A 17,081-nucleotide genomic window follows, 5' to 3' on the forward strand; every position below is an offset into this window, starting at 1 on the left:
TCTTATTCTGTGTTGCATGCATGTGTGTGGTATCTATTATGGAAAAATACACATTGCCCAAAGCCTTGCTGAAAAAGAAAAGCTAAATGAAGCGAAAGTAAGGAAGGATGTATACCGAAAGTGTTTGTCTTAACAGTTTAAAGTATGATGGTGCTCAGATGACAATGACAGAAAAGGTAGAGGCTTTATAGAGAGACAGTCTCAGTTGCAAAGCTTTTTATTTATTTTTAATAAAAATTAACTTTCAGGCGACACTGTCACTTTACATAATATGTGGGAACTGGTTACTGTACCAATAAGCCTATCATGGAATTGAATAATCTGATAAAGGATAAAATATTCTAACATGGCTAGATGTTAATTAGTTGGTTCTCATGGTAGATAGCAAATTCCCTCCTTTAAGATAAAAAGAAAATGAAAATTATGTTTCAACTCTGACCTTGTCTCGGTTAGTGAAATGGTGGTGCGGACATTTATGTCTGTGAATCTGTTCCAGAGATAAGACGCTTGATGACCTCGTTTCCATTGCATTAAATACACTGTCCATTCTGTAGAGCCTTAGTGAACAGATCCTTGGAGGATGAGGAACCTTGTCATGAGAAACACATTACAAACATTTACAGAACAACTGAAATGATAATTTCCCTAAAGTCTATTCACCGAGAGCTGGGATGAAACATAAACAGTGTCATGTGAGCGACTACACTCGTTTCCAGAGAAAGCATTCGGTGTTCACGTGATACGTAAGGGTATGAAAAATCCTTGGCGGACGCTTTGCAGATATTGAAATGAATCTTTAACCAAATAATTATGTGACACAAATTTAAATACTGCAGAATTTTTAATGGAGTGAGAATTGATTTTTATCTTAAAGACTGAATTACGTCCAATTTCTGTGTTAGATATACTGTACAAGATCTATCCGAAATATTCTGAGACAGTCATAATTTTGTGCCAATGGTGTGTTGTAGCGAAATGCAGTTGGCATCCCTGCACATGCTTGCTTTAATGTGTAACTGCCGAAAGTTTCATTTGTTGTGTATGCCTGTTAGTTATTGTTCAGAGCTGTATTTAGTAGAATGTTGTGTCACACAGTTGCAAATTCCGAGGTGGCAGAGTTAGAGAAGCAACAAGCCTGCATTACACTTGTGTGAAACTCAAGAAAACCTTTACAGATACACACCAAATGATGCAGGAAGCATACAGTGATATGTGCTTAAGCCATACTCATTGTTACAAATGGTTCACATGATTTAAAAATGGCCAGACTTAAGTTGAAGGTGACACTCGTTCAGGACGTCCTTTGATGCCTACTGATGGTGCTGCTGTCTGGGACACAAATGAAATTGTCCATGCCAATCAAAAACTGACTGTCCGAGAGATTGCAGAAGAATGTAACATTGCAGTTGCAACATGTGATGGCACCCTTACACAGCATCTTGCAATGCATCGTGTTGCCACCAAGTTTGTCCCACGGATCTGTGGTTATAATTTTGAGACCAAGGTTCAGTATTCGCAATGGGTTGGAAAAGGTTCGCGGGGACCAAAAAAACTCCTTTGGTCAGGTCAAATGTCAAAGCCATGCTGACAGTTTTCTTTGACTATAAAGGATTAATCAGTCATGAATTCATGCCATGGGGACAAACTGATAAACTGTTAATTGATGGTAATATCTGGAAGTGTTGTGATGCCTGCAAGAAAATGTGAGAAGGAAACAGTTTGAAATGTGGCGAGACAATTCATGGCTCTTGCATCACAATATTGCACCCTCACATTCGTCCCTGTAGGTGTGTGACTATTGAACAAAAAATGAAATCACTGTGCTTCCTCATCCTCCATACTCTCCAGATCTGGCCCCTGTGAACATTTTTTATTTCCAAAGTTGAGAACCCCATTTGAAAGATGAATACTTGCAAAGAAAGATGAGATAAAAGAAAATTCGAAGACGGCGCTTCACATAATCCAGTAAGAGATGTACCAAGACTGCTCCGGAAGTGGAAACAGCACTGGGAGTAGTGTATTGACTGTGGGGGAGACTATTTCAAACGAGACCCTGGACAATAAGTAAAAGGTAAGTGTAGAACAATTTTGTGGACAAAGTTCCAGTTTTCTGAACTAACCTTGTAATTTCACAATATTCAAAATAAAAGGTCAACAAAATTTTATTATTTTAATTATTAACTTGTTAAAAGAATAAAACAAAATATTTACAGTTTTCTTGTTTTGTATATTTAAAAATGTTTTTTAAAAGTCAGTTCTTCCTCCTAATAATCTAAGAACATACTCCAGTTTAAAACATTTAATCCAGTGTTGAATCCAGGTAGGAATATCAACAATGTATGAAAAGACAGATTGCTACTCACCATAAAGAAGACATGTCATGTTGCAGACAGGCACAATTAAGACACTTACGTACATAAAGCCTTTGGCCGCAGCCTTCATCAGTAAGAGAGAGACACACACCATTCTCACACAGAAGCAAGCACACCTTACTCACACACGATTGCCAATTCCAGCAGCATCTCAGGCTGGAATGCAACTATCATATGGGATGCAAGATGCAATCTGGAGGGGGTGGGGAAGGGGCAGGGTTAGTAGTGGACAGGTGGGTAGAGAAGCAAATGCTCTCTGCTGGAAGTCTGCAGAGACTAGACTGCCAACATTCACAGTGTCAGGAGGTTGTGGGGCAGGGAGTTGGCAAAAAAAGGAGCTGAAAAGGAGAGGAATGGGGAAAGACTGGTAGATGCATTGACACAGGGCTGCAAATAAACAGGGTGGGAGATGAGAATGAGGAGGAGGTGATAGGACTGAGGGGGCGAAAACTATTGCATGGAAGGGGTGTGAACAGTAAGCTACTGTAGGTTGAGGCCAGGATGATTATGGGAGCGGAGAATGTTTTGTAAGAATAACTCCCATCTGTGCAGTTCAGAAATGCTTGTGGTGTAGGGAAGGATCCAGATGGCTTGGATAGTGAAGTAGCTATTGAAATCAAGTGTGTTATGTCAAGCTGCATGTTATAGGACAGGGTGATCTACTTTGCTCTTGGCGACAGTTTGGCAGTGACCATTCATTCTGGTGGACAGCTGGTTGGCAGTCATACCAATATAAAAAGCTATTCAATGATTGTAGCACAGCTGGTAAATGCCATGGCTGCTTTCACAGCTGGTCCAGTCCCTGATGGAGAAGGATAAACCTGTGACAGAAATGGAGCAGGATGGGCTGGGAGGGTGGATTGGGCAGATTTTATATCTGGGTCCTCCCAGTGATATGATCCTTGTGCCACTCCCAATTCTAACCCCCTGCCATAGGGATCACATCCCTGTGGAAGACCCAGGTGCTAATCCTGCTCAATTCACCCACCCAGCACTTCCTACTCCATTTCTGTCACAGGTTTATCCTTCCCTATCAGGGGATGGGCCAGCTGTGAAGCAGCCATGGCATTTATCAGCTGCCCTCTAATCATTTTCTGAACTGCACAGATGGGAGTTATCCTTACAACACATTCTCCACTCCCATAATTATCCTGGCCTCAACCTACAGTAACTTACTGTCCACACACCCTCCACACAACAGTTTCCACCCTCTCAGTCCCATCACCTCCTCCTCATTTTCATCTTCCATCCTGTTTATTTGCAGCCCTCTGCCAATGCATCTGCTAGTCTTTCCCCACTACTCTCCTTTTTTGCTCCTTCCCCCCCCCCCCCCCCACCCCCCCACCCCAACTCCCTGCTCCACAACCTCCTGACACTGTGCATGTTAGCAGTCTAATCCCTGCACACTCCAGCAGACAGCATTTGCCTCTCTTCCCACCTGTCCACTACTAACCCTTCTCCTTGCCCACCCCCTCCAGATTGCATCTTGCATCCCACATGATAGTTGCATTTCAGCCTGAGGTGCTGCTGGAATTGGCAATCGTGTGTGTGTGTGTGTGTGTGTGTGTGTGTGTGTGTGTGGGTGTGCGCGCGCGCGCGCGCGCTCGCGCGCGCCTCTCTTTTACTGATGAAGGCTGTGGCCAAAAGCTTTAATCAAGTGTCTTTTAATTGTGTCTCTCTGCAACATGACATACGGTAAGCAGTAATCTGTCTTTTCCCTACATTGTTAATGCAGTGTTGAATAATCTGGTTTCCTCTGTCATTCTTTCAATAGCTTCATCAGGTTTAGTGACACATTGCCTGTTGACTTGTAGAAGCCCTCTTTGTGTTGTCCCCGCTCTTGATGCCTAGTCTGCTTTTGGTTTTTAATATGCTTGTTACTCCATCATTAACACATATTATGGCACCCACCATACCAATCCAAAAAGCTGACATACATACAAAAACAGTTTTTGGCAAGCACTTTCAAATGCAAGTATTGAAAATTTCATTTGGATTTTGCATTTTTTAATGTAAAAATTTTCCTCTGCTTGCAGTACAGTGGATACATTCTTCAAGGATATTATAAAAATAAGTTTATATGGAAATATTGGTGCCAAAATAATAATAATAAAAAAAACAAATCATTTTAGCAAAAGTTTTGTGTTTCCCAGTATTGCGACAGGTAGGTATTTATAATGGAAGCACTACATCTGCTTTAAAAACGCATTTAGATATGAAAATGATGAGGCAATATACACGGAATATATATTTTTAGAATAAGGAAGAATCACAGAATATTATTCAATTAAAAATTCCGCTTTTTGAGTGCTCTTGGAATCCAGGTCCCCTTAAGTAATGAGTTTTTTTTTTTTTTTTTTTTTTTTTTTTTTTTTTTTTTTTTTTTTTTTTTTTTTTTTTTGTGCATCTACTGGACCATCTATCCCAAATCAACACTTTCGTGGAAACCAATGCATGGACAAAAAAGTAAAGGAAGACCTCATAACACCTGGTAACAAACTTTTGTAAAGTTTCTTCAGTACATGCACATAAACTGGGAGGAGGCTCAAAACCTGGCACCTGATTGAGTTTGCTGTAAGAAACTTGTTACTAGATATGATACTTAGCATTTGACGAACTAAGTCTGGACCATCTTTTTCAAATAATCACATATGGGGCACTGTCATGTATTTTAATCTGGTCAGGCCAGTTCTATACTGAGATGTTTGAGCCCTCGCCTAAGATAATGTGATGACTTCTCATGACGTGGCAAAGTTATTCTAATGTATTTCAAACGATATACACCAGAACAAATTACTGCTATTGCTTGCCTACCAATGGAGGAAATTTTAATACACGTGGGCAACAAGGCTTTTTGTAATTCACGCAAAATTTTACCATTTAGAAAAGGTGTGACTCCTGCTAATGTTTTATGTCAAGGCTGAAGGACTTCTCTATCTTGGTTTTATAAGAGGACCTTCTTTATTGTACTGTTGGCTCGGTTAAAAAATGAATTAACTAATATTTTTCTCATCTCTGGACATTTTCTTAGCATGCTACAAGTACTACTTAAAATATACTGAGCTACAGGAGAAGTATGAGCAACGTGCTGCTATTTACTAGGGGCCAAAAGAAACTGGGAACATGAGCAATAGATACAGACCCTGAGCAACATTTGAGAAATGTGATGTGACACAACATAGCATTTCCTTGCTAACTGTCAATAGCCATTGTGATAATTTGAAAGTTCCAAAGGATTAGAAAAAAAAAAATAGTTTCTTTAGTACTTAACATATTTAAATTTATACTCATGAGTTTTGAAATACCTCCAACTTTTAGTGTTCATAAGAGGTTTTCTTGCTTAATATTAATTCTGCTGTATAATCTCTTTTTTATATTGATGGTCCTATTACACATTACCATTTGTAATGTGAACTGTATGTGACATTATTTAATGTAGAAATGAGTATATTGATATCCAATCCACCTATTAAATAAATAACAAGTTGTCAGTTATAGGGTGCTATGTGTGAAACAATTGAACAACAGATATCACACTATTAAAATAAAGTTAAAGGACACACAAATGGAAGGATAAGTCACTATCAATACAGGTAGTAATTCACATATATTTTATATGATTATTACATCAATAAGTTATTTTAACCATTATACAAAGTGAAAAAGTTAACTTTTTTCTACAGTTTGCATAAAGAATATCAGATAATAAAATAAATTTAAATTAAAGTAAGAAAATACACATTTTTTAATTTCATGTTAACAAAAATATGTATTTTGTATTCATACATAGATATTTTACATCACACTGCAGTCTATAGGAAATTATGGATTTAAATTTTTGTACTGTTTTTCAGTCATATATTGGTCATCCAACTACACTAGCTTAACAGCTGCAGTGTGTAGCAGGCACATTGCTATAAAAATAAGTTATTCATTGGAGGTCCATATAGTACAGAAAAGACGTATACAAACTTCGTACTTCATTTGTGTAAAAATATATGTATCACTACATGTAAAGCTTTGATGGAGGCATCTTGCTGATACAGTTGACATGGAGGATTCATAATACTGCTGATACAAGATACTTTGTTTCACTGTTGAAACATAATTCTGAAGCAGTGTGATTGAATATTGGTTGTGACATATATTGGGTCATGAAAGTACTTGCTGATGATAATTATTTCTCTCTTCCTCTGTTCTTTCTTCTTTCATTCTCAATGCCGTATGGTCTCATCTGAACCAGCTTGCTCCTTTTCATCCAGTGCTGCAGAGATAGAAGAGTGCAAATGAGAAAATTGTTCAGACAAATGACTGAAAATAAATGGAAATATTGTTATTTAGTTTACACGGAGTGTACAAAGTGCACCATGAAGATTCCTTGACAAATATGGAGAGTATATTTACTATTTTTTACTTTATTTTCAGTTTCTGCTTGTAGCAGATTTCATACGGATGTTCAGTATACATAAGGGGATAAAAGATTTCACGTGAACTAAGCTCCTCATCCAGTCCCTGAAGGCCCAAGGGATGCTGGCTGGCCACCATACCATTCTCTGCCATACAAATCATGTAGATGCAATATGGAGGAGCATGTGGTTAGGACACTGCTCTCCTGGCTGTTTTAGCAGCTTTCCAGATGTTGGAGCCAGTATTTCTCACTCAAGTAGCTCATCAATTGCACCCTGCACCTGACATGCAACCAAGGAAAAATTCTTATCTGTACTGGGAATTAAACTCAAGTCCTCTGTATAGCATCTGTCTAAGGTGACCCCTCAGCTATGGAGGTGGAAATTCAATTAAAGTAATCACAACTTTAAATAATGGAAACCCCAGGTTGGAATAGCAGCAAAGTAAGGAAACAATAGTTTGCTACTTACTGTAAAGATGATACTGTAAGCTGCAGACAGGCACATGTAAAAGACACTTACATAGTAACTTTTAGCCACAGCCTCCATCAGAAATAGAAAGAGAAACATACTGACATTCATTCACACACGCAAAGAACATCTCATGCAAACGTGACCACCATCTCTGGCTGCTTGGATCAGAATGCAGTTGTCATGTGAAATGAAAGCAGCAGTCTGGAAGGGTCGGGGAAGGGAAAATGGTAGCAGTGTTGAAAGCAGCAATCTGGAGGAGGCGGGGAAGGGAAAATGCTACCAGTGTATGGTTCGGGGGAGAGAGGTGTGCTGTCTGTTGAAGAGTGCAGGGACCAGACTGCAAATAGGCGCAGTGTTGGGAGACTGGAGCAAGGAGAGGTGGGGTGGGGAGAAGGAGGAGGAGGGGGGGGGGGGGGAGCATAGTGAGAAAGGAAAGGAATGGGGAAATATGGATGGACACATTGGCAGAGGATGGCACACACAGTGGGGGAGGGGGGGGGGGGGACAGGGAGGAGGTGATAGGACAAAGGTTGTGGAAACCATTGGGTGGACGGTGTGGGGAGAGTTTTTTACTGTAGGTTGAGGCTGGGATAATTTTGGGAGCAGTGAATGTGTTATCACAGTGACTCCCATCTGCAAAGTGCAGAAAAGATGGTGGCGGAAGGGAGGATCCAGATGGCTCAGGTAGAGAAGCAGCAGTTGAAAAGAAGCATGTTATGTTCAGCTGTGTATTGTGCCAAAGGGTGGTCTATTTTGTTCTCAGTCACAGTTTGGTGGTGGTCATTAATCTTGCTGGCCAGCTGATTGGTAGTTGTAGTAGTTACAAGAATATAATAAGCTCTCCAGTGATTGTAGCAGAGATGGTATATGACATGACTACTTTCATAGGTCGCCCGACCTCTGATGGATATGATAAACCAGAGATGGGGTTGGATTGGGATGTGCTGGGTGGATGGACTGGGCAGATCTTACAACTGGGAGTAGCAGAGGGAGGGATTAGGATGCTGTGGAGCTTGGGTGGTCGACAGAACACCACTTTAGGAGGGGCAAGAAGGATTTTGGTTAGGATGTTCCTCATTTCAGGTCATGATGATCGATAATCAAAGCCCTGGCAAAGGACGCAGTTCATTTTTTCCAGTCCAAGGTGATAGCGGATGGTGAAGGGGTGCCCCTTTGTGGCTGGTCCTTGTGCGTGATGGAAGGATTCGGGGTCTGAGGGTAAATGGCATAGGAGATCTGTTTGTGGGCTATGTCTGGGGAATAGTGCCTGTCTGAGAAGGCTTTGATGAGACTCTCAGTATACAAGGCAAGGGAGTTCTTCTCAAGGTAGGTAGGCCAGGCTGTATGGGAGGGATTTTTTGGTGTGAAAGTGATGACAGCTGTTGAAGTGCAATTACTGTTGGTGGGTTTAATGTGCACAGAGGTGTGGATGGAGCCATTAGAGAGGAGGAGGTCAACGTCCAGGAAGACAGCACATTGGGTTGAGGAGGGTCAGATGAAGTCTGACCCTACGGCTTTGGGGCTGTGAAGGAATGAAGACACAGGGTGCCTTGTCCCTGAATCCAGATCATGAGGATGTCATCAATGAACCTGAAGCAGACTAGGTACTTGGCGTTTTGGGAGGCTATAAAGGTCTCCTCTAGATGACCCATAAAGAGATTGGCATAGGAAGGTGCTATGTGCTGGTAGGACAATGCAGCAAAATAAGGCTTTAAGGGGCCTTGGAAGAACATGACCAATGCAAGTGTCTTTACTAACAGCACAACATCAACTGCAGCGCTTCTCATGGGCTTGTGAGCATATCAGTTGGACTCTAGGTGACTGGAAAATTGTGGCCTAGCCAGATGAGTCCCAATTTCAGTTAGTAAGAGTTGATGAGATGTAACAGCAGGTGTGAAAAATACCAAGCTATCAGTTTAATAAATCACAGTTGCAAAATACTAACATAAATCCTTTACAGAAGGATGGAAAAACTGGTAGAAGCTGACCTTGTTGAATGTCAGTTTGGATTCTGGAGAAACGTAGGTACACGTGAGGCAATACTGACCCTACGACTTCTCAAGATAGGTTAGGGTACGGAAAACCTATGTCTACAGCATTGTTTAGACTTAGAGAAAATTGCTGAATGGAATACTCTCCTTCAAATTCTAAAGGTAACAGGGGAAAAGCACAGAGAGCAAAAGGCTATTTACAATTTGTACAGAAACCAGATGGCTGTTATAAGAGTCGAGGGGCACGAAAGGGAAGCAGTGGTGCAAATGGTTCTGAGCACTATGGGACTTAACATCTGAGGTCATTAGTCCCATAGAACTTAGAACTACTTAAACCTAACTAACCTAAGGACATCACACACATCCATGCCCGAGGCAGGATTCGAACCTGCGACCGTAGCAGTCACGCGGTTCCAGACTGAAGTGCCTAGAACCGCACGGCCACACCGGCCGGCGAGAAGCAGTGGTTGAGAAGAAAGTGAGACAGGGTTGTAGCCTATCCCCAATGTTATTCATTCTGTGTACTGAGCAAGCAGTAAAGGAAACAAAAGAAAAGTCTGGAGTGGGAATTAAGACCATGGATAGAAACAAAAACTTTGAGATTTGCTGATGACATCATAATTCTATCAGAGACAGCAAACGACTTGAAACAGCAGTTGAATGGAGTGGATAGTATCTTGAAAGGAGGATATAAAATGAATTACAACAAAAACAAAATGAGAATAATGGCATGTACTCAAATTAAATCAGGTGATATTGAGGGGATGAGATTAAGAAATGAGACACTTAAAGTAGTAAATGAGTTTTGCTATTTGGGAAGCAAAATAACTAATGATAGTCAAAGTAGGAAGGATATAAAATGTAGACAGGTAATAGCAAGAAAAGCATATCTGAAGAAGAGAAATTTGTTAACATCAAGCATAGACTTAAGTGTAAGGAAGTCCTTTCCGAATGTAGCCATGGACTGTAGCCATGTATGAAGGTGAAACGCGAATGATAAACAGTGTAGACAAGAAGAGAATAGAAGTTTTTAAATTAAGGTGCTACAGAAGAATGCTGAAGATTAGATGGTGTAACAGGATATCCTCCTCTAGTGTTAATAACAGTATTATTTATCCAAATTTGGACAGGTCAGCATTATCTCAGTTTCTTTTCTGAAAACTTTCATATAGTTTTATACACAGTATGTTGTATTCCAAGTTAAAATTTATGAAAAGAATTACTTTATAAAATATTTTAGTTTTGATGTTATAATCAATAAGTACTAGTTCTGAATGTACAATTAAAATTATTTTTTTAGGAAAAATTTGAAGTTACGAATTATTTGCACACTTAAAATTTCTATTAGTAATTACACAACCCTGTACTGTTTACTATGTTTATTTCTGGATTCACTTATTAAGTAATAATTGAAATTAATAATGTAACAAAACCTATTAGGAATTCATTTCACAAGAAAAATTGTAAACTCTTTGGAATATTATTATTTCCATAGAGTGGGGTAGTCATAAGCTTGCCTCTGACGTGATCAAATGTATTTTTGTATAACAGATGTGAACAAAGTAATTTTGGCTTTCTTAATGTGAAAAATTAAAATACTGTATGATATACTGAAATGTGAGAAAATCAGTGGAAAATATATTTACGTAAAAAATTCTGCAACAACAATCTTCCAATTGATTTAGTTCAAACCAACCATAGGACTAGACGTTAGATTTTCAGCTTCAAGAATAAGACCTGTAGACAAGAAGAACTGGAGCCATTTCAACATAAGAAGCTAAGTAAACTTGAAAGTTTATTGTAATTTTCACTCCTCTCATATCTTCATAAAAAACTTTGTTTATTAGTCATTTGGACTGGGCATTGTTTAATGTGGACAATAGATGGAAGAAGGAAGGAGGGGGGAGATTACAAGTGTGGGCATCATCCAGGAATAATTGACTAATAGTCAAGTTTTGTGTGTTGCAAAAATTGTTTTACTTCATTGATTTTTGAAATTTATGTACGAATAAAAAGTCACCCAGAATGGTGGGTCAGGGGAGACTTGCCAGGTGGGATGAGAAGGATAGACTGACTCATCTAGATGTACTTAGATCTTCACAAGCCACTGTACGGTGCATTGTGGGGGATACCCTGTACTGCTACTTATTTCCATTCCTGTCCCACTCACAAATAGACTGAGGAAGACGTGACTTCCTATATGCCTTCATATGAGCCCTAATTCCTCATAGTCCTTACATGCAATGTATGTTGGTGCAGCAGAATCATTCGACAGTCAGTTTCAATTGCCAGTTCTCTAAATTTTCTCAAAAGTGGTTCTCAAAAAGAATGCCACCTTCCCTCCAGGGTTACCCATTTGAATTTCCAAAGCATTTCTGTAACACTTGTGTATTGTTTGAACATACCAGTAACAAATCTAGCAGCCTGCCTCTGAATTGCTTCCATGTCATCCTTCAATATGACCTGGTACAGACCAAAAACACTAAAGCAATACTCAAGAATAGGTCACACTAGCATCTTACATGCAGTCTCCTTCACAAGTGAACCACTCTTTCCTAAAATTCTCCCACAATTTAAAGTTGATCATTTGCCTTCTCACATGCAGTTCTCACATGCTTGTTCACCTCTTATTACTTTGCAACATTACACCCAGATATTTAAATGACTTGACAGTGTCAAGTAGGATTCTAGTAATACTTTATCTAAATATTACAGGTTTTATCTTCCTACTCATTTGCACTAACTTTCATTTTTCCACATTTGGGTCTTAATGTCATTCATTGCGCTAAATGGAAATTTTATCTGAGTCATCTTGTATCTTCCTACAGTCACTCAACATTGACACCTTACCATAAACCATGGCATCATCAGCAAACAAATGCGGATTGCTGCCTACTGTAAAGGGACACTATTGTCTAACTTTACCTTTCTTTAACAGAAATAATGAATACCAAAAAGTATTTTTGAATCTTCTATGTGTGAACATTACCTCAGCTGTATGAATGCAGAGTTTCGCGGTGATAACATTGAATAAAATGTTCTCGGGTTTCCAACCACGTCAATTGCTTAAAACTTCACAAGCTTTCAGCCAAGCACTCCTTGGCCATTGTTAAGTGGTACGACTGCCAGTGGGCTGTTGGTGTGCCATTATATACGCTTGCCGCCGGCTGTGACGTCACTGGTGCCTGTGACATTGCCATATATGGGCATGTTTCGAGTCGGCGTTCGATGTGCCCTCTTCAACTGCACAGTCGCTGGATCCCACGCAGCGCTGAGCTGCAAGCCACCATCTCTATTCAGGGTGTTTGCAGTAATTTCAATAGCTCCTTTATTAAACTGTCCCAGAAGCTGTTAGTGCGAGCCACGACAGAGGTATCGTAAAATTTTATGTGGTGACCATTTCCTAACGCATGCTCAGCTAATGCAGATTTCTCTGGATAGCATAGGCGATAATACCTCTCATGTTCTTTCCTGCGTCGTTCCACAGTGTGCACTGTTTGTATGATGTACTTCTGGCCACACTCACAAGGTATTTCGTGACTCCAGGTGTTCTGAGACCTACTGCGTCTTTAACTGGTCTCAGTAATTGGCGGATTTTCATTGGAGGCCTGAAGATTGATTTGATCTTGTGTCTTTTCAACAGGTGGATTATCTTGCCTGACACAGAGCCACAGAATGGCAGCAAAGCAAGTTTCTTATCCTGCTCTTTGTCGGTGATCTTATTCAGATATTTCCCAGAAATAACTTCTTTCACTTGATGCGCACTGTAGCCATTATTCCTGAAAACCTTGCATAGGTGGATTAGTTCATGAGGCAGGTTATCATCATCTGATATTACTCGTGCATGATGCACCAATGTTTGTAATACTGTGCACTTCTGTGCTGGATGATGATGGTTGCTGGCATGCAGGTACAGATGTGTGTGGGCGGGTTTTCTGTAGACACTGTGGCCAAGGCACCCATTTTGTTTACTGTGGCCAAGGACATCAAGGAAGTGCAATGCATTATCTTTTTCAACCTCCATGGTGAACTGGATATTACTGTTGATGCCATTGAGGTGTTCCAAAAACTCGCCTAATTTCTCGCATCCGTGTGGCGAAATGACGAACATGTCGTCAACGTATAGAAAGGAACACTTCAGCTACAATGGCACAGTATCTATGGCAATATCCTCAAAATTCTCCATAAAGAGGTTTGCAACAGCTGGAGCAATCACTAACCTGTGATTGTGGCAGTCGCGCAGTTCCAGACTGAAGCGCCTAGAACCGCTCGGCCACAGCGGCCAGCTGGAAAATCAATAACTGGTGCCAAATTGAAAGAATCAAGTAATACTTCATGGTCAAGCTTTCTATTGGACTCCTTCAGAAAATTTACATTGAAATCCCTGCAAACAATAATTTGCGTCCATCTGTCTGACAGATAGCACAACAGAGAATAAAAGTTTTTCAAAAATGGCTGAAAATTTTCCAGTGGGGGCCTACATGTGGCTACAATTGTAAAAGTACCACTATTTAGGTGACGCTCACATGCACATGCTTCCATATGTTGCTCTACACAAAATTTTTTAGTTTCCAAATTTTTCACACTATGAAACATTTTAATATATATGGCAACTCCATCTCTCCATAGTGTCTCTACTTACAGGTGATGGAAGCTTATATCCACCTACATTTACCACTTCCATGCCTGTGACCATATGATTACTAACAGAAGAATGGAAAAACTGGTAGAAGCAGACTTTGGGGAATATAATTTTGGTTTCTGGAGAATTGTAGGAATGTGACCTATATTAGAAAGTAGGTTAAGGGAAGGTAAAGTTACAGTTACATTATAGTTACAGGTTTAGAGAAATATTTTGACAATGTTCGCAAACATACAGTATTTCGTAGCCTGAAGGTAGCAGGGATAAAATACTGGAAGTGAAAGGGTATTTACAACTTACACAGAAACCAGACTTCGGTCACAAAAGCTGAAGGACACGGAAGGGAAACAATAGTTGAGAAGGGAGTGAGATGAGGTTTTAGCATGTCCTCAATGTTATTCATTCCTATGTTGAGAAAGCAGTGAAAGAAACTAAGAAGAAATCTGGAAAGGGAAGGCAGAAGCTGTAAAAACTCCGTGACTGGCTGAAGACATTGCACCCATCAGAGACTGCAAATGATTTTAAACAGTAACTGAATGGAATGGATAGCACTTTGAAAAGTGGATGTTGATTGAACATCAACAAAAGTAAATTAATGGAAATGGAATGTAATCGATCTAAATCAGGTGAGAATGAAAGAATTAGATTAAGAACTGATACATTCAAAGTAATGGATGAGCTTCAATATTCTGACAGCAAAATAATTGATGATGACCAAAATGGAAAGGATATAAAGTGCAGACTGGCAATAGCAAGAAAATCATTTCTGAAAAAGAGAAATTTGTTAATATTGAATATAAACTGAAATGTTAGGAAGCCATTTTCAATGGCACTTGTCTCTAATATGGCCCCATATAAAGGTAAGGCACATTCAGATGAGAAAAGAATAGAAGCTTTTGAAATCTGCAACTACAGTAGAATATTGAAGATTAGATGAGTAGATTGAATAACCAATGATGAGTCACTGAATTAAACTAAGGAGAAAATGAATTTATGGGATAACCTAACTCAAAGAAGGAATCTGTTGACAGTATACATTCTGAGACATCAACGAATTGACAATTTGATAAGGGAGGGAAGTGTGGGGTCTAGATATTGTACAGGAAGGTCAAGGCTTAAATGCTGTAAGCAGATTCAATTGGATGTAAATTACAGTAGTTATTCAGAAATGATGTTTGCACAGAATAGTCAAGCATGGACAGCTCCATCAAACCAGTGTTTGGACTGAAGACCACAACAACAACAACAACAACTTGTCTTGTTGCATTAGTCTTTATTTTTGTCTGATTTTAGCATGACCCAAGCAGATTCTGTACCTTGTATCTCATGTTTCTGTTAATTAAATTATCAATTGTGAGGAAGTGCACAGTCTCTCTCATAACTGTGAGATCTGGGATAATGAGTTATTTTTAGTCTTCTGTCATCTGAGCTTTCTATCTTTCTTTTTATTCACCAAGTGAGGAGGTGGTTCAAATTTCCATCTATTTATCCAGATTTAGGTGCTCAAGATGAACTCCATGAAAGGACAAGACCGATTTCTGTTCCCACTCTTCCCCAATCTGAGATTATCCTCCATCTCTGATGACCTGGTCAATTGGACATTAAACTGAATGTTCTGTATTCTCTTTTGAATCCATCCTTTACTTGTGCGTTGTCTGTTATTACAATATCATGCACTACCAGTTCCGAAATTGGGATTTATTGCCTTTTGTCTTCAATGTTACAGTCAGTACCTATCCACTTGTTTTAAGTAGGCACTTCACTTTTCTAACTTTCTACTATCTGTTGTTATACTCCATTCAGACCTAAAATTAATATTAGTACTGGTACTACAACAAAATGAAATTTCACCAAAATTATGCCAAGATTCCATTTGCATGTGATACATAGCTATTCTTGTGACTTGCTCATACACAGTCATAAAGATGGAATATATGATAAATCTAAAATCTTAAAAGTAATGCAAAATTCGTGTTGCAGAACATAAATACCATTTTTAGTTACTTTGTAGTTCCAGTGAAACTGTAACTTCATTTTCATGAGGATGAGACATCAGTTGTTCCATATTAAAAGAAACACCGTGCTCCTCATTTTCTCTATTATCAGCATATTGACTTGCACTTGTTTGAGCATCCATTTTTATTTGAGACCTTCTATGACTTCTGTAGTAGTATTTACACAGAAGAAACAGGACAGCCAGAACTGAAATTAGAAATTGATTTCAATGTTCGGGGACCAGATGTTTTCTCTCAACATTATAATAATAATCATATATTTTAACATCTATTGTACTTTTCTCTTGCCATAAAAATCACTATTTAAAAAAAAATTCAGTCTGCCATGATGAACATAACAGAAGTTAGTTTGTATTCTTAACTCTACTCAGTAATACATCTAAGCACATAAGTATTTAAGGAAACTGTTTGTGGTTTACTTTCAGGAGAGTGTAGTATAATTTATGAGAAGAAAGGGAAACAGAAAGAGAGATGTTGCCTATACATGTGTTTTGTTGTGTATCTAGCAACCAAAACATTATAGAGCAATGGCAGAGATGTAAAAAGTTATTTAACACTTACGTTTACATTTTTGGCAAATAAATGGAAGTAGTGTCATGAGAATGATTATTAATTTCAAAAGTAAGTACACAGTTATTCCCAATATCAAGTGTAGAATAAAAATAATCTTCATTAAAGCTAAAGAGAAAACAGAAGGATCAAACATGGAACAGTAAATACAATAAAATTTCAATATACCATGGTCTGATACACAACAGATTGAGATATAATGAGGGGTAAAAATCTTATTACAGCCTGCATGCGCCATTTCTGTAGTATTCTTTACCCCTTATAGCCTTCAAGCTCTGAAAACAACAATCAAAAGGGATGAGAACAGCTAAACTAAACTTGGACTTGTCTTATTATCAATATGTCCGGAGCGTCACAGGACGTAAGGCTGAATACAGTATTATAGTTCACATAATGAAGAAGTCAACAAAATAACTATGTAACAATGCTTGACAATCATGTAAATGAGCACAACTGTAATGGGCATAATGCATTATTCATTCATATCCTAGATATATGTGTGCTTGCTATGATATCACAGAAATGAATAGAAAATTCTGTGATTTGGCAATATGCTGGTCATTTACATGTTTTATTCTCAATAAATGACTAACTATTTTTATTCAAGAATT

General features: G+C 38.9%; 1 protein-coding gene across 1 annotated transcript in view; it reads right to left on the minus strand.

Moving 5' to 3' along the window:
• Positions 1–6,406: 6,406 nt before the first annotated feature.
• The window catches only part of LOC126416953 (neural-cadherin-like), a 124,005-nt gene continuing 113,330 nt past the window's right edge, over positions 6,407–17,081 (minus strand). Inside the window, exons 24-25 of the mRNA XM_050084834.1 lie at positions 15,877–16,087; positions 6,407–6,636 (exon numbers count right to left, since the gene is read on the minus strand). Of these exons, the coding sequence (XP_049940791.1) occupies positions 15,882–16,087 (206 nt within the window). The 3' untranslated portion in view covers positions 6,407–6,636; positions 15,877–15,881. The remainder of the gene's footprint in view (positions 6,637–15,876; positions 16,088–17,081) is intronic.

Source organism: Schistocerca serialis, chromosome 8 (genome assembly GCF_023864345.2).
Source record: "Schistocerca serialis cubense isolate TAMUIC-IGC-003099 chromosome 8, iqSchSeri2.2, whole genome shotgun sequence".
Lineage (NCBI taxonomy): Eukaryota > Metazoa > Arthropoda > Insecta > Orthoptera > Acrididae > Schistocerca > Schistocerca serialis.